Source organism: Cibotium barometz, chromosome 35 (genome assembly GCF_041138505.1).
Source record: "Cibotium barometz isolate CiBa-2024 chromosome 35, ASM4113850v1, whole genome shotgun sequence".
Taxonomy (NCBI): Eukaryota; Viridiplantae; Streptophyta; class Polypodiopsida; order Cyatheales; family Cibotiaceae; genus Cibotium; species Cibotium barometz.
In genome coordinates this window covers 43,424,990-43,443,548 of record NC_141080.1, presented here as the reverse complement: position 1 = coordinate 43,443,548, position 18,559 = coordinate 43,424,990, and the positions used below count along the sequence as shown (strand labels likewise).

The following is an 18,559-nucleotide window of genomic DNA, read 5'->3' as shown; positions in this document are numbered from 1 at the left end:
TGTACATGAGTGTTGTTCGTATTGTGGTAAAGTCATGGGAGCACCCATTGACTCAGTGTGGGCGTTGTGGATGCGGCAGTCAGGCATAGGGCTTTGATGGAAGTGTATGTGCAGGGAAAATGATGAGATTCTGGAAGCACAAGCTCGTCCGGAACGTAGCTGCTGAAGGTAGTGTCAGCTGTTCGATGGCTCGTATGTGTGCGCGGCCGTTTGCTATGTGTGGGCACGTCAAAATACAACGGGCACTCGAGGTTGCAATTGAAGTTGGTGGAGGGCATGGGCAGAAAAAAGTGAAAAGGGCCAAGGTTGCCTTTGCTTTGGTGTGAAAAGGAATAACATGGTGGCCTTTTTCTTCAAAATAAATAAAAATAAAATGAGAATAACGTGGCTATAAGAGGGCAGAGCTACGTGGAGGTTGGAGCTGCTGCCAGCGCATATAGTCCAGAAGCTGGCGAAGCTGGTGAGTCGGCGCAGCTGGAAGGAAGTGAGGCGGCCTTGTTGTTTTTGGGGGGAGCGCAAGACAGTAAAGGCAGTGTGTTTTTGTGTGGCTAGCTGCAGCCCACAGACGCTGGAGAGAAGCGTGGGCCAAGAAGTGTTCGCAGGTGATTCTGCTGGAGACCGCCATGGGCACCGAGGAGAGAAGGAGCTGTTGGAGTGGGGTGATAGTGACTGAGGAGGCGCAACAGAGACTCTCCAACAATGGGAGAGCCGACTGAGAGAGCAGCCGCTGGAGAGACGGAAAACTCTCTCACTTGTAGTAAGAGTAGCACGATCCACGTGTAGCTCAATCCAATGGGATTTGCATCCCTGTCGGAGCTAGGGATTCGACCCGTACCGGTGCACAAGAGCTTATCCACAAATGGAGAGAATGCTCATGGCTACCATCACTTGACACTAGACTAAGCATACACACAAGCTCAACTTGTCCTCATTCCTACACACCCCTTCATTCACAAATACAAGCAAGAGGAATACAATCACTATGCACTCAAGCAAAGAGAAAGACCTCACTCCACTCCTATCTTCCTACAAGCATGCACACATTCAAGCATCAAGCTTCCATGAAAGCTTCAAATCAATCCATGTACTCAAAAATGAAATACTAAAAGCATGCATAAGAGTAAAATGATTAGAGAAGAGGATGAGAAAGACTCATGACATTGCTAATGATTCAATGAAGAGATTTACCTCATACAATAATGTAGATGGGGTGAGAGAAGAGTCTTCACCTCTATGGAGAAGAGGGAGAGTAGGTCTCTCAAAGGAGCTCTTGCATGAACTAAGCCCAAAGTGTATCTAAGCTCTCAAATGAGCCACCTTTTATACAAAAATTCTAGGACTCCCATAAGTCCCCATGTGGGATTAGTATCAAACCCTCTCCCACATTCATCTACAAAGTGGAACTCTTTTCAAGAGCCCTAAGTATCGTTTTTGTTGCATCCTGGTATTGATCTTCATTTGCAAGCAACACTCCCCCCTTCCTATTTTGCGCACGTCCTCGAGCGCGGTAGTAGCAAGAGCTGCAACAAAAAAAACAATTGATACGAGTAAAGTCCTTTATTGAAAAGAAAAGAAAAGAAAAATCAGCAATAATAATTACACACGTGAGCATACAAGTGCAAGGCTGATTAAAGTTTTAATGAGTACTAAAAGAGGTGAGTAAAAACTAGTCAAAGTGAGACTTAGGTAGTAGATAATGCTATGCAAAGGCAAGTGTCTTTGTACACCTCTGGTTATGACCGCAGTCTCAATGTCCTATCAGTATGTAAGTTACTCCTAAGTGGCAACCCTACTCCTAAGTATGAGCAAAGGTGATTGGAGCTCTCTCTTGTTGTTGTTTTTTTTTTTTTTTTTTGATATGTGTGTAGAAGGTGATAAAGATTATGGTTCTATCCCCATGAGACCCGAGCAATGGCCAAGAGACCTCCGCCAAGAGAATCCAAAGACCGCTAAGTATCTCAAGGGCGACAGACCCTTTTTCTTTCCTTTTATGACCTAAGGAGTACCCCCTGAAGATGAGGGCATCGGTCTTGAGGGCCCATAGTGTACCCCCGAGTCCTACCAACATCTATCAAGGCGATAGATTCCTCAAAGTTCTTCTTCTGAAGTTTTTAGACATCAGTGTTCACCCCATGGAAACCAAGGCATCGGCCCCAAGGTGCTGAGACATCCCCAGGTCCTACCAAGCACTTCGCATGGCGGTAGACACTTCATGTCGCAATTCACCTTGTATATATATTTTTGTAGGTTATATTTTCATAATTCATTATTACTCGTAGCACCTAGCTCATATCTAAGAGAAAACTACCACTAGGGATAACTAATATACCTTGAAGACATAAGTACTTGGCATACTCCCTTGGTATATATCCTACACTGTCTTTGGATAGACATATCTTTTACTAAGTCTTCTAAGACTCTAGAATTCACTCACCATATTTTAACTACAAATCAAAAACTCAAACCAGCCAATATTGTGTACATGCAAACCATATATTCGAAAGATAAGAGCACTTAAAGAAATAAAGATTAAGATTTGCATACACCTGTTGTAGTGCCCTGTTGATGTTGTTCGTTTGCCTTGAATAATTGCTGATCTTGTGCAGATTGCTTCTCCTTGATCCCTGTAGGCATAGCATATCTCCCCCCTTCCTAATTTGTGTGCACGATAGGTGGACTGTAGGGGCATATCTGATGCTCTTCTTAAGCTGGGATCTCTGCACAAAGGTTTATTAACAAACAAAGAAAAAACAAAAGAATAAAATTTGATAGTGGTGCCAAACACCGAATATAGCCGAGGGGAAAAAACCCAATGGGAGAAAAGTGCCCTGGCTTGTCGTTCTTATTGTGGAGTCACTGAGTTACTCTTGCGCTGATGGTGGGTCCGTGTCCTCGTCTGCTGGAAAGATGGTATCAATTTCCTCAGGATGCAGAGACAACCCCTCACAAAAACCGGCCTCTGGAGAAGGTGGTAGAGGAAGGAGTGCTTCCTCACTAAAGTATGGCATTGGTTCTATGGGAAGGTTGGTCAGACAGTTTTGATTTTGGAACTGTGCAATGTAGGTACTCATATTGATCCAATATTGACATGTGGAGGGTTGGGGAAGGAGGGCTTGCAAGATTGGTAGTTGCAAGTCATTTAAGCTTGTATCCCTCCATTGTTGTGCTTGTACCTCCTCAGGTAATCTTCGTTGATTTGGTCCCCTCTCTGGTATTCTCACATTAAGAAGATTATGGCGTTGGGGAGTAATTCCCACAATTTGCTTCATTAAGGCCGTGCCATATCGTCTAAAGTAAGAGCGGCATATCCAACAAATATGTGAAGCTTCTTCTAATACAAGCCGTGCACACTCTTGACAATGTGGAAATGGGTGATGCTGTTGATAGAATAATGTGACAAAGTGATGCCCACAGCAACTTTCACCTAAGGGAGCATAGAAGTACCTAGAATGTGTTTGAAATGGAGGAGCACTATAACCCCCGCGATGATCTGGTCGAGTACTATCGGGGTCAATGCATGGTGGACATGTATCACGCCAAATATCCATCAGGAGTTATCTGGACGTAGAACAATGAAATTTAGAACACTCATATCCATCATTACAATTCCAATAAAAAAACAAGATTATCTCAAAGAAAACACATCTTCTAAAGGCATAAGGAACTACATTATTCAAACATTGATTTACCAAAAAGCTTTAATTGTAGTGTTAATGCCTTATCTTTAGTTTTTGGTATATCCTTTTTAAGAGGTGTAGACTTTAGCAATTGTCTTGGAATTTGAGCAAGATAAGAGGATTTAGGCAGTGAAGCACCAGAATCTATGCTCAAATGAGACTCCTTTGGACTTGTCTTAGGTACACCAGTTGATGGTTGAATTGTGAAACAAGGAGAAATAGGGGCAACAGTTGTTTCAATACATGTTTTAGGAAGATCAACACAAGTAGATTTGTAGGAGCTATCACAGCCACCTTTCCTTTCTTGGGGAATTTGTGTTGATTTCTTTTGCACCCACTGATATGGGCAATCAGGGGTGACTCTTGGAATCTTTTTGAAACACTCTTTTACCTTTAGCAATCCATGGCATTTTGGAAGCCAAATTGATGTTGCACCCTCATAATAACCTTGTGCTTTAAGAACCCGTTTTGGGATCCATCGAGTAACAATTCGAGGTTTGGGCTTAGAAATGATGTGCTTCTTAAGAGGCTTAGCAACTGGACTAGATGGTACAAGTTTGTACGCATCTTTGGGTAGCCACATTGATAATTCCTTCTTGCCTGGCCTTCGTTGAGCAGCAACTAGATTAGTTGGAACATGCCAGCCATGGCCCTCACTTGAGTACTCATCAATTATCCACATCATTTTTTTTGGAGCTTGTGTCTCTTTCTTATCAGCATCATTAACAAATTTGAGTGTTAAATTCTCAACTGAGACTTCCTCGACATGCATAGCTGTTGTGGATGCATTCCTATAGTACAAATCATCCAGAAGGGCACGTGGTTGTACCATTCTTATAGGAATAATATCATATCCATCTGAGTCACAAAATTGAATTGGCTTCGGTAAAGCACATGTCGATAATGTTGCAAGGACATGACTCCATTCTAATGGATCAATTAAATGCTCAGGGAAGGGTTGTGGAATGTATGCCTCGTCAGATACACTTCGATTACCCTTAAGTCTCTCAGTGTTGAAATTTCTACATGAGGCTCCACACATCCATAGATCTTCTCGCCCATCTGACAATGTAGTTTTTGAGCCCTCAGATGAAGCAGAATCAAACTCATCTATTGGAGACCTTGTTACATCACGATATGAGTGATTCCTTAGGTTGACCCTTGTGATGACAGAATCATGTCGGAGGTACAAGTAATTGTATCCCCAATCTTGAATCATTTGAAATTGTCGCATGAATGGTCTACCCAATATCACTTCGTAGTTTGGATGCTTTCCAAAATCCACTACTGCAAAGGTATGCTCATATTCAATCCCACATGTGGTGACCAATATGCTCTCAAGCAGCCCAAGGGGATGTTCTAAGCTTCCATCTGCTAGCTGCAAGCGCATCCTGGTACTCCTAATAGCTGGTTTGCCCCATTTTTCCCAAATAGACCTTGTTACAATGCCTACTCCTGCACCACTATCAAGTATTGCAGTTGAAGATACTTTTCGCACTTCTAATGGGAGGGTAGCATTTCCCTGATCGTCCTCACAAAATTTTCCTACTTTGTTGATAGGAACTGGCATTACATGCTTTGTCTCAGGGTGTATAGTACACTCATGGTGACCCTTTTGTAGCAATACCTGCTCTGACAAACATGTGGCAATATCATTCCACAACTCAGGTTTAAGCTTTATCAAATCAAGCAAAGGTAAGGTACAAGCCACTGGTGCTGACAAAATAGCCTGCACCATACTCATATCTTTCTCCTTAGTCAACCTTTTATGCATGGAGGGTATCCTCAAGGTTTGAGAACAGTTCTCATATTCTCCCAGATAGGATGGTAAGGTTTTCATTGTATGCTTACTTCTAGGAGAAACAATTGTTTGAACTTCCTCCTGGATGCTTGGGTGTCTAAATTTGTTTTCTGAGTCTCTGGTAAAATCCACCTCAGAGAATGGAGGCGAACTAACAGAAGACATGTTCTCATTAATTTTCTCAGTTACTGCGGCCCACATTTCATTTGCCATGTCCTCATTAGCATCAATAACTTCATCATTGTATGGGAAGACCAGGCTAGGTGGTGGCAGAATTTCTTCTTTCAATGGAGTGTCAATTGGTGCAGACCTTTCGCTCTGAGCTTGTGAAATGAGCTCACTTTTCATTTCCCGACTTGATGACACTTCCGGTATGGTTTCTAATGTTGGCTTAAGAGAGGCTGGGCCACGAGGAATAGGTGGTGGTGGTCCCTCAAGTATTGACTGAGCTTCCCTAATGAGTTGCTGATGTACAGCTAAATTGATCTTCTCCTCACGAGGGTTTGGGTATTCTTGAAGCTTTTTGGGTAGCTCAGATAAAGCTGCAATGCGACTTCTATGAGCATCAATGATGGCCTCTAGAGTCTCATTCACTTTATCCACAAAAACAGAACCCCCAGAACTAACCTCAGTCGTACTAGCCTTATCTTGTTTAACACTAGGCTCAGGTTGAGGTTGATGTTCCTCACGCACTTCCTAGGATGTAAAAGTTTTATCCCTCATGTCTTTTTTAGAGGTTTCCTGAGAACTAGAAGTGGATGCACTTTTAGTTTGTTTGTTTCGGTTCTTCCTTCTCCTAGTGGTTTTTTTTCTATTGGACTGTAGGGTCTTGTCCACTAGATTTGTCTTTGCGTCCCTAGTTCGAGGTGTCTCATCAGTTTGTATTTCAGCGTTTCTTGTCTGTGATCGAGTCATGACTCTAAGTGGCACGACATCCTCATTCTCAGATGAAGGTGGCGATGGAATTGTGCCTACAAGGCTGAGTGAAACCTTTGGTTGAGAGGTGCCTTCCTCATGTGGTTTCAACAGACAATCCTTCGGGAAGTGTTCGACACAACACCCTAGACAATATCTCTCTATTGGTGGAAACTGTTGTGCTGTTGTATTGGATCTAGATGCTTGCCTTGAGCGATGTGGACAATCACGAGCCCAATGGGGTTCTCCACACTCATAACAGGGGCCCATTGGTTTGGCCTCTACTTTCCTTGGCTGCCATTGACCTGAGGGGCCTGGAGTCCTAGGTTGGTAGCCGCCTAGCAACATTAAAGAGTTTTGTTCCCCTGGTTGAGTCTCCAGTGCTGGGCTTGGGTATACGGGACTTTCAAAAATATTTTCTTTGGATGAATATGATACATATTCTTTCTCCACATAGCCTGGGTTTACCAATTCTCTACACATATTTGAATTGTCATAGTCGACAACCCTCACAGGAGCAGTCCCTGGAGCAGGAGGTTGAGCACCAAGAACAGGTCGTGCTTGTTCTTGTGTCATCGGTGGCTTACGTTCAAAACTAGTATACTGTTGATACATTTGTGGAGCCACTCCACCTCTCGGCTGCTCACGTTCCTGTCTCATTCTCGCAATGCGAGTACATTCCTGTGTGGTATGAGTAAAGTTCCAAGCACAGGCTTGGCACCACTTTTTTGTGGGTTGATTTGAGACTAGAGGAGAAAAGGTATTACAGTCCTCTGTTTTATGGTCACCGCCACATGCTCCACAAAGATGAGGACCTGTAGGAAGTATACTCCTCATTCTCTGCTGCTGTTGTTGTGGCTGCATGGGTGGACGATAGGTCTTTCCCAATCTCCTTAGCACTAGGTTAGCTATCTGGTCTGGATTTACTAGCGCGCTAGACCCTGAACTTTGGTCATCACCCCACTGATTTCTAGGTTTCACCTCAGGGCCAGAACCATCTTGGAACTTGAAGTTATCGGTGAAATCCATAGCATCATGGCAACACTCATTGAAACTTGTATGTTTCTTCGCATAGAGATGTGTATGCAGTGTCGAATTTTTGAGGCCTTTTAAGAAGAGAGAAATTAATCGACTTTGGGCGGGCTTCTCATCTTCTGGGCAACGATTAATGTACTGCTTCATTCTATTTACACAGTCTCTAACACTCTCATTCTCACCTTGTTTGAAAGAGTAGATGTGTGCTACCGTGTCATGTTGAATTCCCATCAAAGAAAAAGCAGCAATGAATCTCTCTTCCAAAACTCGTAAAGAAGTTTTGTCAGAAGCTTCTAATGCCTGAAACCAAGCAAGGGCTTTTCCTTCAAGAGTGAGTCCAAACCCTTCTATTTGAGTATGCTTATCAGCAACTTGCTCAGCTCGAACTGCTTGCCTAAAAGCTGCTACATGGTCGTATGGATCTCCCGACCCTTCATATTTCTTTACCAATTTCTGAAGAGTTGATGGCCTTACTTGTCGTGAATACTCATCATAGGGCCTACGGCCTCTCACTCTCAGTGGAAATTGTTCCTCTCTTTGGAAAGATGGTCCACATGTTTCCAAAATTGGTGTGGGTACCCTATTACCAGCCTCACCAAACCCCTCTAAAGATCTTGTCACCCTCATTTCAGGAGGTGCACTTATAGGAGGCCGAGTTGGCTCCCTTCTCATCCGATTGTCATAGTGGGAAAGATGTTGTTGTGGTGGTGTGACCTGTGGTCGCACATTTGGTGTAGGACGATATCGTGGAGCCAGAGTTGGGCTACTAGCTGAGGTCCACTTAGATGTTGAAGGTCCCTCTCTAGTGAACTCTCGTAGGGGAGGAGCAACAGTTTCTCCAAGAAAGGCTGTCTCTCCTGGTTTGGCTGTATGTGTTGAGAACACTTCCATAAATAATGGTTGTCCTTTCCACGTGAGTTCCCTAATCTCTTTCCAATCTAACGTTCGATATTCATTGGCCCATTTATCAACTATTCTGTTCATGTGTCCTGCACACTTCTCAACTACCACTACATAAACTAGAGGAAGATCCAGCTCTGGCGATTTTGTTGTGGCATAGTATCCCTCTAACGAATCCTTATAGACCTCTTGAAGTTGGTCATCCTGTAAAACCTTTGTCACAGGAATTTGTCGTACAAACTCCCATTGACTTTCATCCCCCTGATCCATTTTACACTTGCCTTTCCTATCCTTGTCCAAATTTAGATCTACAAGAAGTAAATCATCTATGTTGGATGGCTTTGAGGATTGGGCATTGGATGGTCCAGGCATGTCCGGCTCGATAAGCCAGTCATCTCTAGACTCTTTTGCTCTGGAAAGTTGTGAATAGTCTAACAACTCAGTTTTAGAGAGCTCCCCTAATTTGTCTACCTTTTCTGGATGGTAGGTGACTTCATAGCGAACACCATCTCCACCCATGTACATGTTACCCTGGTCATTGACTAGAGGTGCTCTGTCAAGTTCTGAGAAAATGTCTGCGATCTTAACAAGATACCGTTGTTGTGGGTCCCTAAAGATCTCAGCTCCTTGAGCATTTGTGTAGACATATTGGAGTCTCACATTGAATGTTAACCCCATGGTATCGGCTTCAAATGGATTAAAGGATCGTGTGCGTGTCCTATTTTGGGCTCCGGGATAACTAGTTGATGGCCCTAGATTGTCCATGGACAATGAACTAGTTGTTCTGGAGGAAAGGGTATCGGATTGGGATTCAGTAAGGGTTTCAGCAATATCTGCCAAATTGCCTACCGATTGGGTCCCACTTTCCTGAGTAGGTACTCTAGAAGGTGCCCTAGGCCCTATGGCAGAATCTATCAGACGTCCTGACCGTAAGTGCATAAGGTCAAATTTTGTTTTGTTTGTTTTTTTCTCCTTTGTTTTTTTGATAAAAATATATATATATATGTATATATATATATATATTTTCCCTACCTAACCACTAGAGACAAAAAAAGAAAATGTATGGTGTACTTATCTAACCTATTTTTTATTATTTTTATTGTTTTTTTTATAATGATTTTATGATTTTTTTGATTTTTACTCTTTTTTTTTAAAATTTACACAAAAATTATGAATCACCCTAAAAAATACTAACTATGCACAAAGTTACAAAAATGAAAAAATGCAGGTTACACTATTTATGCAAAAAATTAAAAAAAATGAAGAACTGCAAAAAATAATAGACTCTTAAAAAAATCAAAATTTTCTTTTGTTTGTTTTTTTCTCCTTTTGTTGGTTTTTATTGTTTGTTTGTTTGTTTGTTTGTTTGTTTTTTTTTTTTTTTGATAAAATGAATAAATTTCGTGCCAAATAAAAAATTATAAATCGACTAATTATGCATGCAATAAAAATAAAAAATGCAGGCTACCTTAAATTATGCAAAATTTTGTACAAAAATTTAAATAATGAACAGTGGATTCAAAAAATAAAAATTATTTTTTCTTCTTTTTCTTTTTTTCTTTTCCTTTTGTTTTGTTTTGTTTGTTTTTTTAATATATATTACAAAAATTTAAAACAATGCAAATTACTCTAAATATGCTAAAAAATACAGAAATGAAAAAAATATGCAAACCATATTTACTCCAAAAATTTTAAAGCTTTCCACTATTTTTTTTTTAATTCTTTTTTTTTTCTTTCTCTTTTCTTTTCTTTTTTAATCTCTTTTCTTTTTTTGTCCTTTTTTTTAAAATGCCTTTTTCTTCCTTTTTTTTTTAAAAAAAATATTATTATTTTTTTTGTTTTTTTTAATTTAAAAATACAAATAAACATAAAAAAATTAATAAAAAATTAAAAATAAAAAAAAGAAAATTCACCTACCTTATCCGCACCGATCGGCTTGCCCGGATTCGTCGCCGACGCCAGCTGCGTCACTTGCCTTCACAGCTGCCAGCTACCGCCCTCAATGCTTCGTCTTATCTTCTTTCAGTCACCGTCCGCAGGCTACGCCCGCTGCAGACGACCCTGACCAGCTGCCACTTCTTTATCGCTGCAGTGCTCGACGCCTTCGCACAGCTGCAGTCGGATGCCTTCAACTGCTATTGCTTCGACGCCTTCTTCTTCTGAGTCGCCAGCCACCGCCAGGCAGTCAGCTTACTACGGCTTTTTCCACTCAGCCGCCTTGACTGCTCCTCCACGCCACCACCCACAGATTTACTGGCTCTGCAGCCCTCCTTCACGCAGCTCCACGTCGGCCTTCCACAGGCTTTAGCCAGCCCTCCTCTGTCTTGCTTCCGTCAACCGCTTCTTGCCGATGTCAACGTCTGCTGCCGCCGTCAGCCTCTTCTTGCTGCCACTCGCCAGCCACTTCCTTATCTCGCCAGCCACTTCCGCCGTGCTGGCCGCGCTGAGGTGTAGAGCAGAGATCGAGGAGGGCTGCTGTTGCAGAAAAGCAAAAGAGCGAAGGGATTTGGAGCGACCAGGAGCTGGAGCGGGCTGATTGGGTGTGGGTGCTTGATGAAGCTGATGTCTGGGATATCTAACCCTGTAAAGAAAGGTCTGTTTTGAAATATAAGTCCTGTTCATGCTCTTTGGTCTGGTGTTCTGGTGTGTTTGCATGCGTGTGTGGAAGTGTGGCATTCTATAAAGGCGTAAACAGCTTTACCGCTTTCGTGCCATCACTTTTTGGTGCCTCCATAGAGGAGCAGATTTCCTCTGGTTTGTGAAAGAGAACAGGGGCTGTGTGAAGAGAGATTTGGAAAGATGGCTCAAGATTTTCCAGAGTATTGGGGATTGCCACAGGAGAGTGCAGTCAGGTTTCTGGAGAAGATGGAATTTACAGAGCCTTGATGAAAGACAGAGCAACTCCGGAGATCCTCTCTCAGATTTTGGCTTATTGCTTGCAGGGTGATGCAAAAACATGGCTACAGATGTTTGTGACTACACACAGGAACATTCATCAACAGGATCCTGAGTACCGTGTAGTCAGAGCTGCATTTTTGGCACAGTTTGTCCATGTGAAGAGTCCGAATGAAGTGTGGAAGGAGTTGTGTAACATTCAGCAGAAGGACGGTCAGGATGTGGATCAGTATCTGATAGAGTTTGGTAGACTGTGGAGTCTATGGTGTGAGGCTTTGATTCTTGAAGTACCCCCACAGATGATTAAGAGGGAGCGGTTTGTGGCTGGTCTGGAGCCAACGATCCATCTGAAGGTGGAGCTGAAGAATCTGGATAGCTTTGAGGAGGTTGTCAGAGTTGCTCGTGAGAAGGAGTGGAAGGTGAAGCGTTTGAGGCAGATGGGAATGCAGGAAGAGCCAAAGAGGTTTGTGAAAGTGCCATAGATTGGAAGTATGCATCCTGGAAGAAAAGCTGCTGTTGTTCCTAAACAGGAGGATTCTTTGAAGAAGGAGGTTCATGATGCAGTGGAGCTCATGAAGTCTTTAAGCGTGAATTGGATAGAGTCTACAGGAAGAGGACGAGGCATAGGTGATATGGGAAGGAAGACTGATGCATCATCTGGTTATGGAGGAAATTCAGCAGATATTGGAAGAGGGAGAGGGTATCCGTGTGATGTGCAATGCCGGAATTATGGTGAGTGGGGTCATATTAGTCCACAATGTGAGAGACCAGCCAAAGCTAATGGTGGCATATATCAATTGTCTTTGGGAATGAGTGATAGGATGATTGGCCCTAATATGCAGGTGAAGGATGCAATTCAGCCCAATGTTTGTGAAGCCCATAAAATATGGGACAGATTAATCTGTTGGGAATGGAGAAGGGTGAGGTTTTTGGAATCAGCCCCCCTGAAGAGCTCTCAAAAGATGAGGAGGAGAAGGATGGAATAATTGATGGTGCTGTGGATTGTGAAAGTGATGTTAAAGCTGAGGAGCCTGATGAGTTTGAGTATGGATATGACTTGGATGATCTCTTCGATTCAGAAAAGAGTAATGACTTGCAGGTGCCAGTCCTTCAGCCAGTCAAGGTGGAGTGTGATGATCAAGGTGTTACTAATGAAGATACTATGGATGCAGTGTGTATGGATGATCCAGGTGATGAGTTAGATATTACAGCCTGTGAGAGTGAGGATGATGAGCTGCATAGTGTACTTGATAGTGCACTGGATGATCTGTTGAAGTTGGCTTCCTTGGAGAAGATTACTTGCATGCCAGTTGTGCAGCAGGAAAGGAGTGATGGTGTGACTGATGATGAGTTGGATGCTACTCTGGATGATGGTGCGATAGATTTCGCAGGTGTGGTTGCTGATCATAAGGTGTGTGTTCCTTGTCATGCCCAAGAGAATGAGTCGGTTGTCAGTGGTGAGGATGCATGTGAGACTATTGTTGTTGGTCAGGGGGACGACCAAGATACTTTGCCTGGTAGTTTGGGGAGCTTGGACTTGCAAGATGTGGAGAATATTGGAGGATCGCCAATGGTCTTGAAGCTGGAGAAACTACAGGGAAGTGACAATGATGAGTCTGCAGTGCATGAGGTTGCTATGTGTGATGTTGATGGGCTGAAGGGAAATGGGTTTATGGTGGACACACCACATGTTGATGCTCAGCATATGGATGAGTGGTTTGGTTATAGTCCTAGTTTGGCAGTTAGTCCAGAGGAAGAGTTGGAAGCCAATGATGTGGGCTGTAGATTGGATGACCGTGAGGTGGAAGTTGATCATCAAAATGTGTGTTATATCAGTATATGATTATGAATGGGAGTCAGATGTATCAGAGGGGAGTAGAGGTGAGGAGTGGTTGTCTCCATCACAAGGTTATGTGAGCTGATATGGAGAAGGAAATGCAGTAGAATATATTGAGGATGCCATATGTGAAGAGCCTAGGGGGTTGTTGAAAATGGAAGATCATGACAGGGTGCATCAACGGTTGATTGATGGAGGAAAATGCTTGAAGAATTGGAAGGTAGATGCACCGAGATTTCTGTTTGATCCAGGGGGATAAATGGTTTCTGTTTGTGTAGCTGCTGGACATAAATGTCTCAGCAGAAAAAAGGGGGTTGCTAAATATGTGTGAAGTTTTTTGGGAACCTCAAACTCAACTTGTACATGTGTACATGAGTGTTGTTCGTGTTGTGGTAAAGTCATGGGAGCACCCATTGACTCAGTGTGGGCGTTGTGGATGCGGCAGTTAGGCATAGGGCTTTGATGGAAGTGTATGTGCAGGGAAAATGATGAGATTCTGGAAGCACAGGCTCGTCCGGAACGTAGCTGCTGAAGGTAGTGTCAGCTGTTAGATGGCTCGTATGTGTGCGCGGCCGTTTGATATGTATGGGCACGTCAAAATACAACGGGCACTCGAGGTTGCAATTGAAGTTGGTGGAGGGCATGGGCAGAAAAAAGTGAAAAGGGCCAAGGTTGCCTTTGCTTTGGTGTGAAAAGGAATAACATGGTGGCCTTTTTCTTCAAAATAAATAAAAATAAAATGAGAATAACGTGGCTATAAGAGGGCAGAGCTACGTGGAGGTTGGAGCTGCTGCCAGCGCATACAGTCCAGAAGCTGGCAAAGCTGGTGAGTCGGCGCAGCTGGAAGGAAGTGAGGCGGCCTTGTTGTTTTTGGGGGGAGCGCAAGACAGTAAAGGCGGTGTGTTTTTGTGTGGCTAGCTGCAGCCCACAGACGCTGGAGAGAAGCGTGGGCCAAGAAGTGTTCGCGGGTGATTCTGCTGGAGACCGCCGTGGGCACCGAGGAGAGAAGGAGCTGTTGGAGTGGGGTGATAGTGACTGAGGAGGCGCAACAGAGACTCTCCAACAGGGGAGAGCCGACTGAGAGAGCAGCCGCCTTGTGCGAAGGTGGCTCCGGCGCTGCAGTAGACAGGCTTTGGTGAAGAAGGGGGACTCTCTGGTGCAGCGTAAGACAAAGAAGGAGTGTGTGTGTTTTTGGGTGGCTGGCTGCAGCCACCCAAAAACCACAAGCGCAGAGGAGCGTGGGCTGAGGAGGCCGCTTTGTTGGGTTTTCGCTCTCTGGCGCAGTTGCAAGACAGAGAAAAAGAAGAGCCGGGCGCAGCCGGAAGTGCTGGACGTTGAGGTACGTGGGGCTGGTGAAGAGCAGCCACACGGATAGAGAGCAAGGCGCGTCATCGTGGAAGAGAAGGAAAGTGCACGCTGTTTTGCTGCTCTTCACCAGCCCCACGTACTGCTGCAGGGGAGTTGGTAGCGAAGCAAAGGGAGCAAGGTAGCACCTATACTGGTGTGAGGCACAGAGTGAAGCTGGCGCCAAAGGGGAGCTGGTAGCACGCAGTCACTGACGTAAGCTAAAGGAGAGGTGGGTGGCTTTTGGTTTGGGTCGCTGAGGAGAGCAGCGGCTGGAGGAGTAATCACAGAGGACAGGAGTGGGGCGTGTGCAGCCATAGGCGCAAAAGGCCAAGAGAAAAGTGTGGGCTGGCGTGTGGGAGCCGCCAAGGAACTGCTGGTGAAGTGTAAGAAGAAGCAGTGGGCTGGTGTTGGTGTTGGGTTTTGGAGAGCTCACGACTGCAGAGGAGCTGGTGAAGTGTAAGAAGAAGCAGTGGGCTGGTGTTGGTGTTGGGTTTTGGAGAGCTCACGACTGCAGAGGAGCTGCCAAGGGGACAGGTTTACAGAGAGGCTGGTGAGACTGGCAGTGAAGCAGGTTGCTGCGGCTGGTAGCAGAAGCAAAGAGAGAGGGAATAAGCCTGATAGTGCAAAGGGATCGCCCAAGTGAGCTGGTTTTTTGTGTGAGTGGTCTTCAGCTGAGGTGTAGAGCAGAGAACGAGGAGGGCTGCGGAAAAGCAAAAGAGTGAAGGGATTTGGAGCGACCAGGAGTTGGAGCGGGCTGATTGGGTGTGGGTGCTTGATGAAGCTGATGTCTGGGATATCTAACCCTGTAAAGAAAGGTCTGTTTTGAAATATAAGTCCTGTTCATGCTCTTTGGTCTGGTGTTCTGGTGTGTTTGCATGCGTGTGTGGAAGTGTGGCATTCTATAAAGGTGTAAACAGCTTTACCGCTTCCGTGCCATCAACGCACTGCAGTTGTCTATTTTTTTTTAAAAGCGCAAATGAGGCAATGTTGAGAGAGAGAGAGAGGACGCGTTGTAGTCGTCTAATTAAAAAAAAAAGCGTAGTTGAGACTATGTCAACCTTAGCCACCTTAGCCATATCAATTAATTAGTGCCCGCTTGCAATTGATATAGCACTATGTAATATATAATATAGTATAGTATAATATAATATAATATATATTGTATATTTCCCCCCCACAAAAAAAAAAGAATTACTAAGGTTGAATAAAGTTTAGATTTTCTAAGGTTTTGAAGCTAAGGTTCTCGTCCATGGTTTGCGCCTTTCACACCTTGAACTACCGTACCAGCACCCTTCACACTTGAAGAGGAAAGGCTGTGATTGGGCCCCCTATTCTTGGGCGGGCCACTATTATATATGCCAGACACAATCACTATAAAAAGGGCAAAGTTTCAAAAAAAAACCTGCTGGTGCCCTAAAACATTGCAAGTGCCCTCCTCTTCGCCAAATCTTGCAGCACCACCATGAGGTACGTTTCGTTTCGAATCCATATCTGTTTGTTACCCTCGAGCACAGGAAACCCTCGATTCCTACTGGAAACCCTAACAGCTTAGCCCCATCCGAAAGTTTCAAGAAACCCTAGATTGAGTACACAGGAAACCCTAGTTTGCAGAAAGGAAACTTTAGATTGAAAAAAGAAGGGACAAGAGGAATCCCAGATTGCACACCTAGATTGAGAAAAGCAAGTGTTTCTAGATGTAGTGAAGCATAACCCTACAGCGAGAGCTTATTGTAACAGAGTTTGGATCTATTGCGTACTATGTGCAGGACAGTCATAACGATGCACTGTTTATGTTGCTTGCAGTCGGCATCCGGAGGTCAAGTGGGCTCAGCGATCAGACAAAGTTTACCTCACAGTGGAGCTGCCTGATGCCAGAAACCCGAAAGTCAAAATAGAACCCGAGGGCAAGTTTGTATTCTCTGCCACAGCTGGACCTGAGAATGTGCCTTACGAGCTTGACCTGCAACTCTTTGACAAAGTGAACGTAGAGGTAGCCAACCATCTCTAAACCTGTTGATTCTTTGTGTTGTTTTCTAGCTCTAGGTTGGTTGTGCCGAGCATCTCTTAAAATATTTGGAAGCCTTACTTTACGGCACATGTGCAATGCTGTAGTCTTAATGTTGCCTGTATCACTAATCCACTTGGAAACCTACTGGGTTGTATGAATTCTGCATAAGATAAAACTTGTTCCTTATGATTGCTGCCTAGAGAGTTTGAGCTCTTTTCAAAAAAATGGGTAGCAGTCATTATTTCATCAGTAATTGGGCAAGAGTTCATCAACTATGATATGCTTGTGAGGGTGACAGTCATTTTCGTAATGGTTCTCTCTCTCTCCCTCTCTCCAGGGAGAACAAGCACACACCTAGTGGCCTTTTTATTGGGTTTCCAGGGGGAACAAGCAATCTGTTACACACTACCATGGCTGTTGCTAGCTTGACTGTTGTAAGTTTTTCTTAAAATATTGTGTCTTTTGTTTCAGGAGAGCAAGATAAGCGTGGGGTTGAGACATGTCTTCTGTGTTCTCATAAAGAGTGAGAAAGCATGGTGGAAGAGGTTACTGCTTGCAGATGGCAAATCACCTCCTTACTTGAAGGCAGATTGGGACAAGTGGGTTGACGAAGATGAAGAAAATGAATTGCCAAGCAACAAGTGTAAGCTTTTGTGTTGTCAATAATACGCTCTGGACACAAGTTCCTATTCATGTAGAGGTCACATGAGTGGCTTTTATTGGTGCTTAACATCCATGCCCTTTGGTTTGCAGTTGATAACTTTGATCTGGGGTCAATGAATGACTTTTCGGTGAGTTAACTATATCTTTTAGACAAGTACTATATCTTTTATAGTCTTTAGCTGATCTGGGTTTCCTCTTTGATTGTGTAGGACTTCAACATGGGTGGTGGTGGCGGCGGCATGGGCATGGGCATGGACATGGAAGGAGGTCTAGGAGGTGATGAGTCAGACAGTGACGATGAAGGTATGTACTGTTATGACATCCTAAATATACTACTCTACTCCCTTTTGGTGCTGGGTCTGAATGTGATGATTGGATTTGGTGCTGCAGATGTCGATACAAGTGCAAAAGCTATTGTAGAAGAGACCAAGGTTATTGGGCAGGATTGACACAGCCTAATACAAGTTTAATATTAATTGAAAAGCCATTTTTAGGAGGGGTAGTGCAAGTTAGTGCATTAGTTTGAAGTAATTCAAATCCGCATTTTTACTTTGTCTTTGAGCTGGCCTTTTTCAAGAGAACACAGTGTTTTAGGATATTATATTAGACTTTTTTTGGATGTTTTGGAGGAGTGATTTTTTGAAATGATTCATAAAAAAGTTGGGGGTGCTGTGTTTTCATGTGCTAGAGAATCTTGTAAACCAAGGCAGTGATAGTGTTGTAGATCTATGTTTCAATCATGTTTAAAGTTTGATAGTATAAGCAAGTGGTGACAGCAACCTAACACTGCTCTCTCGGGTGTTTTAGAAGAGCCACTATTTTTAGCTTGAATTGACAGTATTTCTATTAATATCTACAAATTGTACTGGGGGACACTGAGTTCAGTATGTTTTGCTCAACCTTGCCCCTAAGAAATCAAGCTTTTTGTAGGTGTGAAGGTCAAACCTTAGACAAAATCCCTTGGATCTCATAATTTTTTTTTCTACATCCACAGGGGAAATGAGTCATGTTTACTTCCCAACCATGTTTGACTTATCGCTCAAAGATCTCAAGGTTGGTAGCTAATTATGAATTTTCAAATTTAATGTGGTAGCCAAATATTTGTGTTGGAGAGCTCCTATGTTGAGAATGGGCCTCTATGATTGAGTAGTGATTGCATTGGATTTTCAAGCCTTGAAAATATATGTAACTCCTTTTAATGCCACCTTTGCACTAAGGGTTGGTTCGATTTCGTAAAGTAAAAAGAGGGCTTATCAGATAAATTTCACAAGCAGAAATGAGGTGAGCATCTCCGTGAGCATATCCAAAAAATTCCTATCATCTTTTGCCCCCCCCCCCCCCCCCCCCCCCCAATAGTTAGAGACCAAAACAGTATGTAAGTATTGAGTTGAAAGCTAAGAGCCAAGAAAAAAAAACACCAATACATGACCAACTATCAAAGAAACAGAGATTAGTGTTAGAGAACGCATATATGAGAAAAA

The 18,559-nt window shown here is 43.5% G+C and overlaps 1 protein-coding gene across 1 annotated transcript; it reads left to right on the top strand.

Annotated features, from left to right (window-relative positions):
- Window positions 1-15,743: 15,743 nt before the first annotated feature.
- LOC147618474 (co-chaperone protein p23-1-like) lies at window positions 15,744-17,951 on the top strand. Its single transcript, XM_086774913.1, has 6 exons — window positions 15,744-15,874; window positions 16,211-16,397; window positions 16,887-17,058; window positions 17,169-17,206; window positions 17,288-17,381; window positions 17,469-17,951. Exons 1-6 carry the CDS (start codon window positions 15,870-15,872, stop codon window positions 17,525-17,527), a joined length of 555 nt encoding a protein of 184 aa, XP_086631039.1. The 5' UTR covers window positions 15,744-15,869; the 3' UTR covers window positions 17,528-17,951.
- Window positions 17,952-18,559: the final 608 nt, after the last annotated feature.